General features: G+C 37.2%; 1 protein-coding gene across 1 annotated transcript in view; it reads right to left on the reverse strand.

The window, feature by feature from the left end:
* Positions 1–1,029: 1,029 nt before the first annotated feature.
* Positions 1,030–22,016, reverse strand: part of PRKACB (protein kinase cAMP-activated catalytic subunit beta) — an 83,239-nt gene continuing 62,252 nt past the window's right edge. The window contains exons 9-10 of the mRNA XM_068963144.1: positions 11,520–11,684; positions 1,030–1,329 (exon numbers count right to left, since the gene is read on the reverse strand). Of these exons, the coding sequence (XP_068819245.1) occupies positions 1,204–1,329; positions 11,520–11,684 (291 nt within the window). The 3' untranslated portion in view covers positions 1,030–1,203. The remainder of the gene's footprint in view (positions 1,330–11,519; positions 11,685–22,016) is intronic.

Here is a 22,016-nt window from a genome sequence, read left to right on the forward strand (position 1 = left end):
CTGTGGCAGTTTTGTCCCCTTTCCTCACTGCCGAGGCACAGGACGAAAGCTGAAGTTGCAGCAGTGCCTCTATCTCAGGCTGACACATACAGTACACCAGCATAATCACCTGGCAACAAATTTTGTTCTAATTGTGACAAAACAAAGCAAAGCAAACAAACAAAATACCTCTAAACAAAAGTGCCTCTATATCATTTACAAGAATCCAGCCATTTGTTTGGCTTAGATGAGTATTTGTTCGGCTTAGATGACTGTTTGTTCACATCAATGTTCTTTTTAGTTCATTTCTCTTCCTTTAAAAAGTTTACAATGGGGACTCTTTGAGAAACTTACAAATTTGTCACTTTCATTAGTCATGTTCTATTAAAATACTGTCTAAAATCCTTATGGAAAGTTAAAGTTTATAAATCTTAGAACTCTGCTCTTGATACCTACATAAGTGCTGGTACCAAGCGAGAGAATCTGGATGATTATGATCCATGTTATTAGCTTTTCCTGCAAATGAGACACAATTGTCACACTGCACAGGTTGGCCACGTATTTACTCAAGGGGAGGATGACAGAAAAGGCAGTGAAGTGACACAGAGCTTCTGATCTGTGTGAATCCAAACTGCTGGGTCTAGCTACTCTGCATTAGTGAGTTCTAGGAAAGTTAATGTTTTATTTGTGTAAATGTCCTTGGTGAAAAGACATTCTATCTTCAAAAACTGTCCAGCGTTTCGGCAAAAACTGAGTATGAGCTATTCAAAGTAAAAATAATTAGAAAGCATATCCTCAAGCAACTGACCAACACAAATATTGGTTAAGAGTTACTAAAAGCAACATTTATCCTTCCCTTCCAAAGTCACATAGCCATAACACTGCCTATTTGAAACACCAAGAAAATAAAATGAGCACTATTTGCAGAAAAATTAATGGAAATGAAACAGGACGGAATGGATGTAGAAGAGGAGAAGAATGACGAACCAAAGGGAAGCGGGAGAGTGTCTAGTTCTGTGTTACGGCACAGACAATGCTTGCTTAGCGGTGCCTTGTTACAGAGGTGGATGCAGAGTGCACACACGGATGACGGGAATAGAGACCTCACTCAGTCGCTGGAATGAAGGAACTCGGTAACTGCTTTGACAAGGACGGTCTCAGCTCTACCTGATCTCTTAACAGAGTGCAAAGACTGAGTGTGAGCTCCGATGTCATCTTGTTGCTCTAAAATTCACAAAATTCTTTCCCACATTTTTCTGTTATAGAGACACGGATATCTTCTTCTTCATAGTCATCAAAGTTGCTGGTATCTCCAGAGCCTCTGAACTTTGGTATGAATGGAGCTTCAACCTGTAATTGAGAAACAGAGAAAACAAGAATGATATTATGATTTATTATAAGAAATATATATATTTGGTCTTAGTGTCAGTTCCTGGCACAAGCTCCTAAAGCCTTTGGATCTCCTGAGTTGAGCATGGCAAAGGTGTCTTTTTTATGTTAATGAGGTGTCTTTGGGAAAGCCCATAGGTAACTTAAGTAGGGTGGCTGGTTGCCAGGGTACCCAACACTGTGATTAGAAGGTTGGAACTTTCAGTTCACTACCTGACCTGGGGAAGGAGTACATCAAGGTTGTATACTGTCACCCTACTTATTTAACTTATATGCAGAGTACATCATGCAAAATGCCATGCTAGATGAAGCACAAGCTGGAATCAAGACTGCTGGGAGAACTATCAACAACCTCAGATATGCAGATGACACGACCCTTACGGCAGAAAGTGAAGAGGAACTAAAGAGCCTCTTGATGAAGATGAAAGAGGAGAGTGAAAAAGCTGGTTTAAAACTCAACATGCAGAAAACTAAGATCATGGCATCTGGTCCCATCACTTCATGGCAAGTAGATGGGGAAACAATGAAAACAGTGACAGACTATATTTTCTTGGGCTCCAAAACCGCTGTGGACGGTGACTGCAGCCATGAAATTAAAAGACGCTTGCTCCTTGGAAGAAAAGCTATGACAAACCTGGATAGCATATGAAAAAGCAGAGACATTACTTTGATGACATAGATCCATCTCGTCAAAGCTATGGTTTTTCCAGCAGTCATGTATTGATGTGAGAGCTGGACCATAAAGAAGGCTGAGTGCTGAAGAACTGATTCTTTCAAACTGTGGTGCTGGAGAAGGCTCTTGAGAGTCCCTTGGACAGCAAGGAGATCAAACCAGTTAATCCTAGAGGAAATCAATCCTGAATATTCATTGGAAGGACTGATGCTGAAGCTGAAGCTCTAGTACTTTGGATACCTGATGTGAAGAGCCAACTCATTGGAAAAGACCCTGATGATGGGAAAAATTGAAGGCAGAAGGTGAAGGGGATGACAGAGGACCAGATGGTTGGATGGCTTTACCAACTCAATGGACAGGAGTTAGAGCAAACTCCAGGAGATAGTGAAGGACAGGGTGTTGCAGTCCTTGGGGTTGTAAAGAGTTGGACATGACTGAGCAACTAAAACCACAACCTGATCTGAGAGGGAAGAGGGGCTGGAGATTGAGTTCAATTAGACTCCCCTGGTGGCTCAGTGGTAAACAATTTGTCTGCCAATACATGAGACACAGGAGACAACGGTTCGATCTCTGAAAACTTCAGAGATCCACTGGATCCACTGGAGGAGGAAATGGCAACCCATTCCAGTGTTCTTGCCTGGGAAATCCTAGGGACAGAGGAGTCTGGAGGACTATAGTGCTTGGGGTTGCAAAGAGTCAGACATGACTGAGCAACTGAACACTCACACCAAAGGGCAGTAACTGAGTCAATTATGCCTGTATAATGAGGCCTTCATGAAACCCCAAAAGGAAAGAGTTTGGATTTTGGAGAGTTTCTGAGGTGGTGAACCAGTGGGGACTTGGGGAGAATGGCATTCCTAGAAAGAGCAGGAAACTAGGATCCCCTTTCTACACACCCTGTCCTAGGCCTCTCTTCCATCTGGCTATTCTTGAGTTACACCGTTTATAATAAACTGGTCACCCAGTAAGCAGCTTTTCTCAGTTCTGTGAGCCAGTTTAGCAAATTAATTGAACCCCAAGGTTTTGGGGGAATCAATAAATTCTTATTATTACTAACGCAGTGGCAATCTTTAAATGCCTTTAAGTCCCTAAATGATAACAACATTAAAAGAAGAAACTAACTATAGGTTTGCTATTAATCTCAACATTTTCATTCAAAATATGGTACAGGCCAACAAACTTGAGATTTCTAGGATAATTCACTGCTGCCATCAAAATGCTGGTACTTAAGGTTACAGAAGATGAGATGGTTGGATGGCATCACCGACTTGATGGATGTGAGTTTGAGCAAGCTCTGGGAGTTGGTGATGGACAGGGAGACCTGGCATGTTGCAGTTCATGGGGTCGTAAAGAGTCGGACACGACTGAGCGACTGAACCGGACTGAAAGTTACAGAACTCTAGATTTCCTTTATCAGTTTCTTACTTCTGAAGTCTATGTTTCTATCCTCCTTTCCTTAATTCCTTCCTCTTTAGGTTATTTTTTTAATTCCCAAGATTATTTTGTTTAAAATATCTGGCTATCAAAACTTTCTAGGAAATTTGAAAAGTCTTTTAGAATTACAAAATTGTTAAATTCTGAACATTTTTCTCTTTGGATCCTAAAAATACAATGTCTTTCCATTATTTAAAATAAGTCTTTATAAAGATTATGTTGCATATGGAATATGTCTGAGGAAAAGATTTTAAAAGCTGAAAAAATAACATCACAATTTACACAGCATCTATAATGTTTATAAACAATTATATGCATGTGGTTTCATTTCTTTCTCAAAATAACACTGTGAGAGAGGCAGGGCAGGTAGCCTTATTCCCATTTTACAGATTATAAAACAGAAAGTTGATCAAATTCGTATGACTAGTAAGTAGCTAAAGTAGGTTTCAAATTTATAAATCTTCACTTTTAGTCCAGAGCTGTTTCTAATATTTATACCGGTGATTTTCAATGAGTTTTGATTAATATGCCTTTACATCTTTGAGTATATATCACCAATAAATATACAATTTTTAATTTATAAATAATTTACATACATGGCTAAATTATTACAAGATACAAACAAATAAGACATCTAAAAAAATAAGGTAAAAAACAAGTAGGAATGGGAAGTTTAACCGGTTGCCTTGTGTGCCCTGTATGGGGGCCTGCAGGTCTGCACGACACAGAAGAATGAGCTAAGCAGACAGTCGCTTCATGTCTAGCCAGGCAGTAATTTAGGATCACACCTATTGAGACAATCATCTCTAGAAAATGACTGTACAGTGTGAGCTGTCCGGGCCATTTTCTTCCCTTTCTGTCTTTCTGCCAGATGACTTTGACTATTTTTTGTTCATGAGCACTTGGTCAAAGAATAAAGACTATGAAAACTATTCAAACTTTCTATCATTTTTGTACTTATCTACATACTTATCACTGACATGATACTAAAACAAATGGCTATTTAAAGTACTGAATTATTTCTATTTGTAAATTATTCAGAGATTCCCAAGTTCACTTCTGTTAATCATCAGGATTTACTATCAATCAATTCGCCCAATACAATAACCTGTTATACTGCGCTACTTCTCAGCAGATAGGCTGTTCAACCTAGATTCATCATTTGGATGAGCAGTAGCAGGTCTACACCTTTTAGGAGTAATTGTTTAAAATACATAGTATGCATAGAACAGTAAATATTGGCTTAGTAACAGAAATGTTTATTTCTAAATATAAGTTTTAAAATAGTTAAAATACATCATACATTTTTAGAATATTAATAAGGACAAACCTCAAGGAAATCTAATTGATCCATCTAAATATAGCATTAATTAACAGTACTATAACAATATAGTATAGCGATAATTACAAAGGTATATAAATGATTTTATAGGAAAATATAAAATTCTAAAATTAATAATAGGCAAAAATTTGAAGAGGCCAATATCTACAGAATTAATTTGTTTTCATTTCCAAGGTATAAATATAATTTCTGTCTTTCTTAAATTTCCCAAAGAAACTTAGAAAATTTCCAACCTAATTTTATGAATCTATATAATTTCAACTCCAGAAAAACAAAAACTATAGGTTGATAAAATTTAAGACTATAGAAGTAAAAACCCTAAATAAATCTTTAGCAAATTAATTTCAGGCAGATATTAAAATAATAATACCCATGATTAAAGGATATTCATTTCAGGAATGTTAGGATATCTCACCAATATAACTCTTTATACTAACAAGTCAAAGAATATAAAATACAATATACTGGCAGTCAACGATATTTCCTTAACCTGATCAAGAATACTTATCCAAGACAAACGGCTAATATCATATCTGGTGGTAAAGCATAAAAAGCATTCCCATTCAAAAGAGAACATGATAAGACTGTTCAACAGGCCCACTATTTTAAAATATTGTTCTAGATATTCTAGCATATACAAATAAAACAAAATGGAAATAAAAGATATTAAAAAGAAGACCAATGACACCTCTACCCACTGTGATGATCTTCCAGTGAAATCTAAGGAAATCAGTAACAGCATTTACTTAGTAAGGTGGCCAATCATAATAAACATAGAAATGTTTTCTACCCCATACTCATACTCACAGTAGCAACCAAAATATAAATTTAAGGAAAAACTTTGAGAAAGAAATTGGACTTGTATGAAGTAAGGAGTTTCTAAAACCTTACCAAATAACAGAGAATGTTTGAATAACTGCACAAATATAACATGTTTTATTATGAAGAATTTTCAAGATTTTGGTTTTCTTCTAATTAATACACGTAATCCCAATTAAGATCCCCCAATACAACATAAATATTTGGGAAGACCAACAAAACAGAGGAATTACTGCTTATTGGGTACAGACTTTCAGTTCTGCAGGAGGAAGTTCTGGAGATGGATGGCAGTGATGGCGGCCCAACAGTATGCATGTACTTAATGTCCCTGAACAGAACACTTACATTTGGTTAACATATTAAATTTTATGTTATATGTACTTTACTACAATAAAACTGGAGAAAACTGAAATATGCATTTTTCATAAATATTTATAAAAATTCCACACATTAAATATATAAATACCTTGGAAATTGAAAAAAATCACATCATAAACCTACATAAAATGATGTGGTGGTTCCCTGACGGCTCAGGAGACTGCAGGAGTTGCAGGAGACTGGGGTTTGATCTCTGGGTGGGGAAGATCCCGTGGAGGAGGGAATGGCAACGCACTCCAGTGTGCCTAAAAAGTCCCATGGACAGAGGAGCCTAGCAGGCTACATTTTCATGAGGTTGCAAAGAGTTGAGCGTGACTAAGTATACATGCAGTCAGAAGTTGAGGGGAAAGTGAAAGTCTGGAGGAAGCAGATTTACTATTGAAGGTGGTTGGACTGTAGTGAGGAAAAGAACAGATATAAAAGGAAGAAATATGCCAACTGTTAGAGGTACTGTCTGAATGATGGGATTATGATGATTTAAAATTTATTTACTTAACAAATTACCTCATGACAACTGTATGAAACACACCTCAACCGGCAAGAAAAATAGAGCCAATCTATTTACTTTTTCTCTCCAAACTACTTTCTTTTGCATTCTCTACTTTAACCTAAATGTTGAGAATGAGAAATCTGATGCTTTAAAGTAGTTAAGTAATTTGCTTGTGCTCTCACTCCTAATGGTTGGCTGATCTGGGATGCAAATCAATGTCTACCTAACCCCGGAGTTCACGCTCACACTTTACAGCCTTCTGAGGCAGTCTGAAAAGGCAAAATGATAGGATACTGAAAGAAAAACTCCCCAGGTCAGTAGGTGCCCAATATGCTACTGGAGATCAGTGGAGAAATGACTCCAGAAAGAATGAAGGGATGGAGCCAAAGCAAAAACAGTACCCAGTTGTGGATGTGACTAGTGATAGAAGCAAGGTCCGATGCTGTAAAGAGCAATATTGCGTAGGAACCTGGAATGTGAGGTCCATGAATCAAGGCAAATTGGAAGTGGTCAAACAGGAGATGGCAAGAGTGAACGTCATATTGCAAGAATCAGAAAACTAAAATGGACTGGAATAGGTGAATTTAACTCAGATGACCATTATATCTACTACTGCGGGCAGGAATCCCTTAGAAGAAATGGAGTAGCCATCATGGTCAACAAAAGAGTCTGAAATGCAGTACTTGGATGCAATCGCAAAAACAACAGAATGATCTCTGTTCGATTCCAAGGCAAACCAATCAATATCACAGTAATCCAAGTCTATGCCCCAACCAGTAACGCTGAAGAAACTGAAGTTGAACAGTTTTATGAAGACCTACAAGACTTTTTAGAACTAACACCCAAAAAAGATGTCATTTTCATTATAGGGGACTGGAATGAAAAAGTAGGAAGTCAAGAAGCACCTGGGGTAACAGGGAAATTTGGCCTTGGAATACGGAATGAAGCAGGGAAAAGGCTAATAGAGTTTTGCCAAGAGAACACACTGGTCATAGCAAACACCCTTTTCCAACAATACAAGAGAAGACTCTACACATGGACATCACCAGATGGTCAACACCGAAATCAGATTGATTATATTCTTTGCAGCCAAAGATGGAGAAGCTCTATACAGTCAGCAAAATCAAGACCAGGAGCTGACTGTGGCTCAGATCATGAACTCCTTATTGCCAAATTCAGACTTAAATTGAAGAAAGTAGGGAAAACCACTAGACCATTCAGGTATGACCTAAATCAAATCCTTTATGATTATACAGTGGAAGTGAGAAATAGATTTAAGGGACCAGACCTGATAGAGTGCCTGATGAACTATGGACAGAGGCTTGTGACATTGTACAGGAGACAGGGATCAAGACCATCCCCATGGAAAAGAAATGCAAAAAAGCAAAATGGCTGTGAAAAAAAGAGAGGTGAAAAGCAAAGGAGAAAAGGAAAGATATAAGCATCTGAATGCAGTTTCAAAGAATAGCAAGAAGAGATCAGAAAGCCTTCCTTAGCGATCAATGCAAAGAAATAGAGGAGAGCAACAGAATGGGAAAGACTAGAGATCTCTTTAAGAAAATTAGGGATACCAAGGGAACATTTCATGTAAAGATGGGCTCAATAAAGGACAGAAATGGTATGGACCTAACAGAAGCAGAAGATATATATTAAGAAGAGGTGGCAAGAATACACAGAAGAACTGTATAAAAAAGATCTTCACGACCAAGATAATCACGATGGTGTTATCACTAATCTAGAGTCAGACATTCTGGAATGTGAAGTCAAGTGAGCCTTAGAAAGCATCACTATGAACAAAGCTAGTGGAGGTGATGGAATTCCAGTTGAGCTGTCTAAAATCCTGAAAGATGATGATGTGAAAGTGCTGCACTTAATATGCCAGCAAATTTGAAAAACTCAGCAGTGGCCACAGGACTGGAAAAGGTCAGTTTTCATTCCAATTCCAAAGAAAGGCAATGCCAAAGAATGCTCAAACTACTGCACAATTGCACTCATCTCCCACGCTAGTAAAGTAATGCTCAAAATTCCCCAAGCCAGGCTTCAGCAATATGTGAACCGTGAACTTCCAGATGTTCAAGCTGGTTTTAGAAAGGCAGAGGAACCAGAGATCAAATGGCCAACACCCGCTGGATCATTGAAAAAGCAATAGAGTTCCAGAAAAGCATCTATTTCTGCTTTATTGACTATGCCAAAGCCTTTGACTGTGTGGATCACAATAAACTGTGGAAAATTCTGAAAGAGATGGGAATACCAGACCACCTGACCTGCCTCTTGAGAAACCTATATGCAAGTCAGGAAGCAACAGTTAGAACTGGACATGGAACAACAGAGTGGTTTCAAATAGGAAAAGGAATATGTCAAGGCTGTATATTGTCACACTACTTATTTATATGCAAAGTACATCAAGAGAAACGCTGGGCTGGATGAAGCATGAGGTGGAATCAAGATTGCCAGGAGAAATATCAATAACCTCAGATATGCAGATGACACCACCCTTAGGGCAGAAAGTGAAGAAGAACTAAAGAACCTCATGATGAAAGTGAAAGAGGAGAGTGAAAAAGTTGGCTTAAAGCTCAACATTCAGAAAACTAAGATCCTATCACTTCCGGTCCCATCGCTTCATGGCAAACAGATGTGGAAACAGTGGCTTACTTTATTTTTTTGAGCTCCAAATCACTGCAGATGGTGATTGCAGCCATAAAATTAAAAAGATGCTTACTCCTTGGAAGAAATGTTATGACCAACCTAGACAGCATATTAAAAAGCAGAGACATTACTTTGCCAACAAAGGTCCATTTAGTCAAGGCTATGGTTTTTCCAGTAGTCATGTATGGATGTGAGAGTTGGACTGTAAAGAAAGCTGAGCGCCGAAGAATTGATGCTTTTGAACTGTGGTGTTGAGGAGACTCTTGCGTGTCCCTTGGACTGCAAGGAGTGCAACCAGTCCAACCTAAAGGAAATCAGTCCTGGGTCTTCACTGGATGGACTGATGTTGAAGCTGAAACTCCAATACTTTGGCCACCTGATGTGAAGAACTGACTCATTTGAAAAGACCCTGATCCTGGGAGGGATTGGGAGCACGAGGAGAAAGGGACGACAGAGGATGAGATTGCTGGATGGCATCACCGAGTTGATGGCCATGAGTTTGGGTAACCTCTGGGAGTTGGTGATGGACAGGGAGGCCTGGCATGCTGCGGTTCATGGGGTCACAAAGAGTTGGACTCGACTGAGTGACTGAACTGAAAGGGCTAATGTGGTCCAGGAATTGGGAATTTGAAGAACCCAGAATTAAATAAGTTGTTGTTATTTAGTTGCTAAGTCCAGTCCAAGTCTTTGCATCCCGAGGAATGTGGCCCCCTAAGGTCCTCAGTCCATGGGATTTCCCAGGCAAAAATACTGAAGTGGGCTGCCATTTTCCTCTCCAGGGGATGTTCTCGACCCAGGGATTAAACCTGTGTCTTCTGTATTGACAGGTGGATTCTTTTACCACTGAGCCACCAGGGAAGGTAATATAGATGTTATTTAACAGCTCAAACAATTTAAAGCATAACCTTTCTAAGCTGATTTTCTTATCAGTTAATTGAGGAAAATGGCATCACCTATCCCATAGAATTACTTCAAAGATTAAAATGAGACATTACAGTGTTGCTTTTATAAATTTTAAAGCACTACATGGGTGCTGGAAAATTTAGGGAAAATATGATATGTTTATTTATTCCTGGAGGAGGAAATGGCAACCCACTCCAGTATCCTTGCCTGGAAAATCCCATGGACAGAGGAGACTGGAGTCCATGAGGTGGTAAAGAGCCAGACATGACAGCATGAAAGCACATTATTTATTCACTACATCTAAAATCTATTTTAAGTTGCTCTGGACTTTGTTGTTGACAACATAACACATTCAGTTGAGATAACAATGCTAACAGCAATGTTTCATGAATTTAATGGTTAGAGAGTATCTGAAGCCCTCTTGAGATACAAAGGCTGTACTGGACTCACATTGCTTTGGTCTTGCTATGTTTCCTATTTACTGAATTAAATTTTTTACAAGTGTTAAAAAAATATTTTATAAGAATATAAATTAGAAAAACAACTATTTACAATTAGAGCATTTACATATTTTTCCCCAAGGAAATTCACTCAGATGGCTTCATGGCATTATTAGATATGGCAAATTTTGGAGACATTAGATGTTTTGGTTTTATAGGAAAAGAAAAAGAAAAAATTAACATATTCAAGATGAAAATACTTCATTCATATGAATTATCTTTAACTGGGCATTTAAGAAGGAAAAGGACAGATAAAGGTAACTTAGCCTAGCAAAAGTTTTTCTTAAATGTCTCAATTTATCCCAAAGGTAAAGTAATGATGATTGAAAAATATCTTAATGAATCCAACAATTAAATGTTACTAAATCTGGCTGTGTGCTTCTGGGTAGGTGGGTATATTTGTTTACATATTGTCTTACTAATGTGACTTTACATCAGCTTTGAAGTACAGATTATTAGGACACTAATATGTACTTGCCATGGCATATGAAAAGTAAAAGGTATTGGTAGGGAAAATTTGACAAGGAAAATATTTCCAATTGATGATCTATACAGACTATATGCTTTCCCTTCTATCAAGGAGAAAACTCATTTAAGTTGTGAGCTATAAGGTTCTTTGTTGTTCAGTCGCTAAGTCATATCTGACTCTTTTGCAACCCCAATGGACTGTACTTGGCCAATCTCCTTTATCCATGGGATTTCCCAGGCAAGAACATTGGAGTGGACTGCCATTTCCTTCTCTAGGGATCTTCCTGACCCAGGGATCAAACCCACGTCTCCTGCATTAGCAGGCATATTCTTTACCACTGAGATACCAAGGAAGCCCTATTCAGGTTCTTTAAGTCCTACATAAGATTAATTCAAAAGGTAAAAAATATTAAAACTTTGTGCTAAGTTGAAGATACCTCTACTACATATAATTTAAATAGTAACTTAAAAAGCTTTCAAATTAAAGAACAGGCTCACCTTTCTCTGGTAAATAGCAATCCAATCTGTTGTAGCAAACCACTTGTGAGTTTTTATATCACTCACACCATTCTTTAGATTTCCAAACCGCTTTGTTAAGTCTACCTGCAGCAGGTTCCTTAGAAGGTCCTTGAGATCTGAACTGAAGTGAGAAGGGAATCGAACCTGCAAGACAGACCATGTGATAAGACACACATTCTAAGATTCAAGATATTTCTGAAAGGTATTTTTTAAAATGTGTTAGATCATTATATAAACAAAAATATGTAGTGATGACTTTCAAATACTCTTAACTACATACTTCAGTCTCCATAGTAGTCCTTAAAAAAGATAATGATTTAAGTGAATGAATTAAAACTGTTCTCTTAAGATCTTGCTTTGGTCATAAACTTTGGAGCTACTGTTTACGTGGCAAAGAATGGGACATGACTGAGTGACTAACACTTTCACTTTTACTCCAGAAAAATGGACCCCTCTCCAGAAAAATGTTCATAATTATGGAACTTTTCCAGCAATGTCAGAAGGTTTACCCATCTTCAAGAAAGACCCCTTGGATCCCATATTATAAACTTTTGTCTTAGAAACAAATTTAAACCTGTAATTTAAATAGAAAAAGCAGCATATGAAAGATATCAGTATGCACATTTTTTAAAGAGATGATCAAAAAAGCAGTCTAAAAATGATGATAAAAACCCACACTGCCTTTCATAGCATAGGAAACCACTTTTCTTTCACTAGTGGGTGACTTTTAAGCATAATTCTGCTATTATGCAATAGTACAAAAATGATTTAGGTTGGTTTAAAAGCAGTTTCCACTTTCTATATTGTGAAGATTTTAAAATTAGTTGATTGGCCTCCAGCCTTAAAAACAAAGAAAAAAAACTCCAAATAAGTGAAGATGTTATATATCAGGTAATCAATAAAATAAACTACCAGTCATTGGAGACCTAGGTCAACTTTGTTTTGTTTAAACACTCTTCTCCTCTAACTCTCTATTCCAACCTAACTCTCAGTTCTCACCCTATTATTAATATGAGTACTGAAAAATTAAAATGGGTACTATTAAGGGATGATTTTAGAATGAATAGCTATATCTATGCCTCCTTACTATTTTCTTTCATTATTACCTTTTCTGCATTGTCCTATGTAACTGTGTTCACTCATTTCCACTGCTCTCTTCCCCATCAAACACACACGTATGTATGCATATAGCTACATGTGTGTGAACACATGCACTTTCATTTTAATCCCATTTTCCTGTTGTGTGCCCAATTTCATGCTCCCACCTTCGCTAAACACAAACACCATTCTCTGGACTATCATGGCCTTAACTTCAAACTGACCATAAATCTTGAAGAAGTGCTTTAAAGGGGTAATAGATGCATTTCTGAACCTGCATTCTTTCTTTGGTTCTCTACCAGTGCCATCGGCACCTAGAATGTGCATTGTGTATCACGACATTACCACAGGTGGTCTTCACCAAGCACTCATTCATCTAACTATGCTGCAGCATTCGTGCATATATGTCTCACCCAGACTGTGAACTTCCGGAGGGAAGACACTGTGTCATTTTTGTGTTTGTAGTTCCAGGATTTATTAGATCACTTCAAATAAGACAGTTCACCCATCTGACAATAGTGTATTGATAACCTACTATGAGCCGGGTAGTATTCTAGGTGCTGGATGCACAACAGTGAGCGAAAACGAGTCTCTGATTTCTTGGCACTTACATCCTAGTCCAATATGAAATTCTTGATGAATACAGTATTACCTACATTCTATTAATAAATACAGAGAAACTAAGATTCAGAGACATTATACGCCTTACCCAATCATCACACCAGAAAGCAGCAGAACTAGACTAGAAACGTAGTCTTACAGCTTTCAGCCCCATGAATTTTACTCTTTATTACACTTCAAACGTATAGAACTTAATTTATTATATTCTGACTTTGAAAAAGTTCAACATACTTGACATAGATTCTCATGTTCTCAAAGCAGAAAAACAATTTTAGTATAAATAATAAACTAAAATCACCATCATAACAGAGGAAAACTAGTACTTGTGTCAAGTAACCAAAGACTATTTGAAAGTTGAAAGTTTGGCGTCAACTCATATTAGCGACTAAAAAATGTCATTTTTGCAAAGCTTGTATGAGTACAGATTATGAGGTTATATATTGAAAAAAAAAAAAACGACATGTGAACTACCACTCTCTCTAGTTCCTGCTTTTGACACAATGGCTTATTAGAAGTTAGGCACTGTGCCAAACACTTTACATGCACTGGCTCATAAAATCCAAAATATAACAGCTCAGTAAGTATGATTGCCCCCGTTAAACCTGATGCAACTAAGACCTATAGGGATTAAGCAATTTGCTCAAGATTACAGAGCTAGTAAGTGGCAGAGCTATAATAGCAAACCAGGACTCTGACTTCAGGGTATATTCTTTAACTTCAGGTTACTGTCAGGAACCTTATAAAAGACTGAAATTTTATCTTAAAAATATCTGCACATTTCTTTATCCTACTTGGAGTAAAAACTAGAGAATACAAGGTATTCCAAGGCACCCCATCCACTTGAAAAATACCACAATTATTTATAAAATGATTATATTCTTATTTTGTTTAGATTCTTAAGAAATAACTTATTTGAAGTAGACTTATCTTCATTTAGAATAGAGGTTTCATGAATTGTTCAATGAAATGTGCCAGTTATTCTCCCCTTCATGATGTTCAGAATGGTAGACAGTGATATACTACAAATAAATCTTTTGAATTCAGGTAATTTGCAATGAAGTGGAAAAACAATACAGACACCTAAATAAAACAGTTCCTTACTTGGAATGCAAATACAGTGATGGTCCTGAATTACTTAATGAGCATGTTTATTCGTTTAATCCTCAGAACAGTGTTTCTCAAGTGGGAAGTAGTGGTAGAGGGTTGTGATGGTAGATATCAGAATCATTTGGGAAACTGAAATTCTATACGTGTTCTCCTCACTTCCACATCACACCTTCTTTTCCCTCAGAGATTATGATAGGTAGTCCACACTCCCACAGTAAGCCATATTAATGATGGGTACTGCTAAGTCACTTCAGTCGTGTCCGACTCTGTGCGACCCCATAGACGGCAGCCTAGCAGGCTCCCCCATCCCTGGGATTCTCCGGGCAAGAACACTGGAGTGGGTTGCCATTTCCTTCTCCAATGCATGAAAGTGAAAAGTGAAAGTGAAATCACTCAGTCGTGTATTAATGATGGGTATCTGTCATATCCTTTACATGAGTTTGGGTAGGCTCCGGGAGTTGGTGATGGACAGGGAGTCCTGGCATGCTGTGGTTCATGGGGTCGCAAAGAGTCGGACGTGACTGAGAGACTGAACTGAACTGAACTGACTGATGTTTTAAGTGGAAGACTTTTATTTATAGTATGCTAACCTGGAAACACCAGAGACTTCTATAATGGGAAAAATGATGAACTCTTCCTTCAAAATTGTATCAAATTCTGATATGCATTGTTTCTTTATTATCAACTCTAACATATGTAGATATAGAAAGTAAAATCAGCATTCTAGAATACTGCAGCTAGAGGAAGTTTGCTGCTGCTAAGTCGCTTCAGTTGTGTCCGACTCTGTGCGACCCCATAGATGGCAGCCCACCAGGCTCCCCCATCCCTGGGATTCTCCAGGCAAGAACACTGGAGTGGGTTGCCATTCCCTTCTTCAATGCATGAAAGTGAGAAGTGAAAGGGAAGTCGCTCAGTCGCGTCCAACTCTCAGCGACCCCACGGACTGCAGCCCACCAGGCTCCTCCGTCCATGGGATTTTCCAGGCAAGAGTACTGGAGTGGGGTGCCATTGCCTTTTCCGAGTTTAATTTAGTCTAAAGCTTCATTTTAAAGATAAGGAACTTTATTAGAAGAAATAAAAATAAGGAACCTGAGCTCCAGTGAGACTATCAACTCAGTTTCATTGTTGGGAAAATAACTTGATTCTCTTGACTCCTACATCTTTCTTCAGGCCAGGATAGCACAAAATATGTGATAGGGCAAAAAATGTGAAAGCAGCTGTAAAGAGATAGATTTGGAAAAGAGACAGTCTAACCCCGTTAAACCGTGGATCTAAGTGGTGAAGTTATTGGAAACTAGGATCATTTAACATGAAAGAGGGCTTTGTGCAGTATGTGCTCCTTAAAGTGTTCACTGGATGTTTTTCCTCTAATATTTCCTGTTTAGGATTATTTTTCAACCTTTAGAGACCAAGTTAGTTCTGAGTTTCCTAATGATATATTCTTAAGAATAAATCTACTTCTGTGGTGAGGTACACACACATAAGCTTTCAATACATGATGTGCATGAAAATCATCTGAAATAATTTAAAAAATATACATATAATTGGAATACACAGAAGACCAACTGAACTGGTACCTCTGAGAGTGGGCATCTATTTCATGAAAGCTTCATGAAGGCAGAGGCTGCAACTGATTTGCTGTATCTAGCACTGCTCATATACTATGAGCTTAATAAATATCCAACAAATGCATGGACTTAAATTCAACAAACACTGATTCAATACCATCTATATGCTAGGCACAGATGTGCTTGGGGTATAGTAGAAAAACCAAAGTAAGGCAAAGATTCCTGCCTCCACAGTGTTCACATTCTAGTGAGAAAGAAACTTAGCAACAAATGTGACCTTCTAAAAATGTTGTCATCCATCATTCCTGGCAAAACCTTTCTTTTTAAGGTCTTTAAATTTTTACTCTGAAGAAAATGGGGGTCATTGCAAGGTTCTGAAAGGAGTAACAAGATCTGACAATGTTTTTTAAAGAACCACTCTAGTGACTCAAAAGAGAGCAGTATCAGTGGAGGTGGTAAAAGTAGCTGAATTCTGTGCATATTCTAAAGATAGAGGCAATATGGTTTTCCTATGCATCAAACATGGATTGAGAACGTTGGGGTGTTTTGGCCTGAGTAGCTGAAAGTAACTGAAAGGATGATGCTGCCATCAAATGAGATGGGAAAGATGGTGGGAGGAAGAGATTTGCTAAGGAAAACAAAAATCTGTCAGTTTTAGACAGGTTGAATTTGAGATATTTATTAGACCTCTGAGTGGAGATCTCAGGAAGTTGGATACAAAATTATGTAACTTACGAGTCACGTATAGCTAGTATTAAGCTTCCCTGGTGGCTCAGACGGTCTGTCTGCAATGCGGGAGCCCTGGGTTCGATCCCTGCATTGGGAAGATCCCCTGGAGAAGGAAATGGCAACCCACTCCAGTACTCTTGTCTGGAAAATTCCATGGATGGAGGAGCCTGGTAGGCTACAGTTCATGGGGTCACAAAGAGTCAGATACAACTGAGTGACTTCACTTTCTTTCTTTATAGCTAGTATTAAAAGTTATACAGAGGATGTGACCACCAATGAAAGATGTGCAAAAAAGAAGATCAAGCCAAAGAGATTTAGAAGGAAAGATGAGTAGAGGGTAGTGATATATGTACATATATAGCTGATTCACGTTGCTGTACAGCAGAAACTAACACAACATTGTAAAGCAATTCAGTCAGTTCAGTTCAGTCGCTCAGTCGTGTCTGACTCTTTGCGACCCCATGAATCGCAGCACGCCTGGCCTCCCTGTCCATCACCAACTCCCAGAGTTCACTCAAATTCATGTCCATAGAGTTGGTGATGCCATTCAGCCATCTCATCGTATATCATCCCCTTCTCTTCCTGCCCTCAATCCCTCCCAGCATCAGGGTCTTTTCCAATGAGTCAACTCTTTGAATGAGGTGGCCAAAGCAATTATACTCCCATTAAAATAAATTTAAAAAATTAAAAGAAAAAGAATGAGGATATAAATCCAAGCATACTAGCATCCCCTTTTTAAAGAGTTTCATGAGAATTATGTTTTTTTAAGCCAATTTAAAAAAAAAGGAAACATGAGTAATTCAGGAATAAAGCTAAGATCATGAAGAGTCACTGAAGCCAAATGAAGGAGTAATGAAAAAACCACTGAACTAGATTCTATTTCTTGCTTTGCCACTAACTGGCTTTTATCTTGGAGAAGGAAATGGCAACCCACTCCAGTATTCTTGCCTAGAGAATCCTGTGGATGGAGGAGCCTGGTGGGCTGCTCTCCATAGGGTTGCACAGAGTCATACACGACTGAAGCAACTTAGCAGCAGCAGCAGCTTTTATCTTTGGGCTATTCAGAGCCCTGATTTACCTACATATAGAATAAGGGAGTTAAACTAAATCAAATGGAACATTCTTGTCATCTCAAGAATTCTACTAAGCTATTTCTTTGGTAGAAGGAATACCTGGGTTCCAATCCCAACTCCGGTTCTTTATACTTTAGGCAAACTTTTACCTTTCTGATAAGTGAGATAAGTGAGGTTATCTCACTTATCATCCGTAAAATGATAAAAGTATATTTCATCTGGCAGGTATGAAAAGAAATTAGGTAACTTTTATGAAACTGCCTTTTCTTTTTCCGGCCATGCTGTATGTCTTGTGAGATCTTAGTTCCATGACTAGGAATTGAACCTGGGTCTATGGCAGTGACGGAGAAGGAAATGGCAACCCACTCCAGTATTCTTGCCTAGAAAATCCCATGGGCAGAGGAGCCTGGTGGACTACAGTCCATGTGATCACATAGTCAGACATGACTGAGCGATTGAGTACTACGGCAGTGAAATCACCAAGTCCTACCCAGTGCACTGCCAGGGAATTCCCTATGAAACTGGCCTAGTATCTTATAGGCACTAATTCAATACATGTTTCATTTTAGAGTAATATCTTAATGATCTGAAGCTGAATTTCCGATTCAAAAAAGGAACCTAGAAGTCAGCAATATTTATTATTATGTTTCCAGTCTACTCAAGGACAGAGTGTACTAGAAAAGTCACTGCAGAGTATAATAAGTTCCTCTTTTCTTCTTTTCTCATGCTCCACCTTTTAAATTTGTACAACAAACAAATTCTCTTAAGGCACTTAAATTTGATAGAGTGAGGGAGCAAATAGACAACTAAAGCATTGTTTTATAAGGACAAAATTATGAATATAGCTGATACCTTCTTAACTTTGTAAAATTATATTACACAATGTGTTAAAATAACTATGAAATTAATTTTGAACTGAGCAAACAACCGAATATTTGTTCAGCTGTAATATCAATTATAAAGTCTTGTGCATTTTGGTTTTAGGAATAACTATTACCTTCTAAAAATTTAAGAGGAAGTTATATCCAAGAAGAAAATCAGTGCATGTTATTATAGTATCCATCCAAACAGGATGATTTAAATTCACTCTTTTTAAATTTTAGAACACATAACTTTTCATACATACTTTCTAGCAGATATGGTGCTAAGTTCCACACTATCTCATAGGACTCAGTCTCACAGGACTGGATCCTATATACATAAAAAGAAACATCTAGGACATTAACAAAATACTTATATTAGTACCATGATTGTGGGCTCTCTGATCTGTTCTCACCTATGCAGAAACAGTGCATAGATATAATGAATTCAGATGGTTGCAGAAATGCAATCATTTGCCCACAGGACTCCTAAGGTAAGGACTGTCTCACAGCAGGTATTAGGAATTTTAAATGTTCACAGCAAGGTGTTAAAAAACTGCCCTGGATTTTATGCATATAGTGTAACTGCTTTTGTATTTTATGAAAATAACTACTGAGTACTATAAGTGTCTTTGACTATAGCCATGGTCAAATAAAAAATGGCATTTTAATTTCTCAAAAAAGTATTAGCAGTGGAGCCTCCGAAAAAGCGTAGTGGTATATCTGCATATGTGTATGTTATTTAGGAATATACAGAAAAGAGATAATATAGCAGGCTTGAGAATGCTACCCTTGAGGAAGGCCTGTCAGCAAGTTTGGCCCTTGGCGGGTATCTGCGAATTGGAATGGTCACAGTTCCAGAAACTGAAAAGAAATTTCCCTAAGTGACACGAGTGGCACACTGCACCTAGATGTACTACAAACGATATGGGTTATGCTGAACATTCGCTTTTGTTGTGGGAATCTCAGATTCTGGTATGTGCCAAATAGAAGATGTATATGTGATTTCAATAAAATCCTTGGGCTTTGAGGCTTTACTGTACTTCCCCAGTAGACAACATTTTATCCATGCTGCCAAAATTCATTGCTGGAGAAATAAAGTTTGCCTTTTGACCCCTTTGGGCAAGGACTCGAAAGTTTGTGCTGGTTTCCTCTGGACATTACCATAAACGTCTTTTCCCTTTGTTGATTTCACTTTATAAACTTTCTTGTAAGATAGCTTACAATGAAGGTACTTATTACAATGTAAGATATTCATTCCCTGACTACCCCTATATGATGAACTTTGTGAATCTTCCTAGTGAATCACTTAACCTGGGGGTCATCTTGGGGACCCTAGACACAAAAGGGAATAGTCATTTGGCTGCTAATCAACCATACTTCACTTCATGTGAATGTGGATGGCCCTTCAGGAAAAAAAATTAAGCAATTCTTTTTGGTTATTCTGTGGATACTTAGGTTTCTAACTTGATATTTTGTATAGTGTCTTCTTGTACATATTTGGTGGTCATTAAAAATGGAATAATACTTTAGGAGCTAAGAATTTTTTTTTAATTACATAAATAAAAAATTCTTGGTTTTCACACAGCTATTACTCACTTGCCACCTTATTTGCAAATATCATTTTTCAGTACAGTGTTAACTTTTGCATTTCTAAGAGTAATGAAGCCAGATAGAGTTGCTGTGGAAACCATCACTGATTCTTGTTATAGCGTATATGGCACTGAAGTATTAAATTTAAAGACTATATACAGAAACTCAGCATATGTATTGCTAGGATGAGGCATAGTCAATGTGGGAATTATAAGAGTTTTCTGTTAACTAGGCATTTCTAAACCTGAATCTTAATACTGTATGAATAATTTGATATTTAAATACCACCTACTCTGTTTTTTATTAAAGGCAAAATATGCGTAGGAGAGAATCTAACAAGCTGATTGATCATCTTTCCGTGCATTGAAAAATATCAGTTTGAGCTAAAATACTGTAAATAGAGAAAGAATGTAACAATCTAATGTTCAAATATATATATGTTAGTGAACTAATCATTTTATTAAACTTATTTGAACTTTTATAAGTCAATGATTCCTATAATCTTTATATTAATAACATGGTTTCAAAAATATACTCATCATAAAATACTGTTGCATAAAATAACATGCTTTTTAAAAAAAATCAGAAAAATTCTGAATGAAAAGTATGTCTTTAAATATTTGACATCACTAAAACCATTAAGAAATTTTAAATACAAATATAGGATCTGTAAGACCAAAACTGGATTATCAATGACCTGAACAATTAAAAAATTTGAAAACAAGTTAATCTCCAATTTGACTTCTAGCTGCTAAACAGAGAGACAATAATGCTTTATAATGTGGATAGGGACAACTTCTAGTTTGAATCTAAGTGCTGAAACAGATGGTTTTAGTGGAAAATGTGAACATGATTTCATATTTAAATACAGATCCTAGAGATCACTTAATAATAATATTTTATTTTCATGAATTCTACTTTAGATGAGAAAAGAAAATAAGAAATGAAAACAACTCTATATCCATTATGGGGAGAGATAATCTGGTACCTTTAGTTAAAAACAGCAGTACACCAAAACACCTTATCATATTTAATAAAAAAGAAAAGTCAGATATTGTGATTTAAAATTTTATGTTCCTACTCTTCTAAGATGACCAGGATTTAAACTGTTATAATTTTAGAATATATGCAGATTTAAATTTTATGCTAACATTGGATCCTAAATGTTAAAGTTTGATATGAACATATTCATAAATAGACAAAAAAATTTTACAGTGTACAATGATTGACAAAAAGAGGCCTATTCACACAGATGAAGATACACTTGTTTTAATGAAAGTAGTTTTCCTAAGTGAATAAAATTTAGTTATGACAATAGCATCCTTGTCAGAAAATTTGACTTCTCCTATGAAGTTTCCCTGGAGGCTCAGATGGTAAAGAATCTGCCTGCAATGCAGGAGACCTGGGTTTGATCTCTGCGTTGGGAAGATCCCCTGGAGAAGGGAATGGCTACCCACTCCAATATTCTTGCCTAGAGAATTCCATGGACAGAGGAGCCTGACAGGCTACAGTCCATGGGGTTGCAAAGAGTTAGACACAACTAAGCCACTTTCACTATGAAGTTAAAGATGTTTAAGCAGGAACTTTGTAATCAACTGTAAATAAATTATTTGGAAATATTACTCCAATTTCTGCACTCTTAGTCTTTGTATTAGTAAAATACACTTCTCCCATTTAGTTATTTAAAAGTATTTTAGTATATAGCCTTTGGTCTTTATTTTCTCTTGAGATGTTACATAATTACTTCTCAAATTCTTAAAAAAATAAATCACTGCTTTGTCTATTAATGTTTCTTGATATTTTTGTTAATCTCAAAAGTTCTTTTGA

The sequence above is a fragment of the Capricornis sumatraensis genome, chromosome 2 (genome assembly GCF_032405125.1).
Source record: "Capricornis sumatraensis isolate serow.1 chromosome 2, serow.2, whole genome shotgun sequence".
Classification (NCBI taxonomy): domain Eukaryota; kingdom Metazoa; phylum Chordata; class Mammalia; order Artiodactyla; family Bovidae; genus Capricornis; species Capricornis sumatraensis.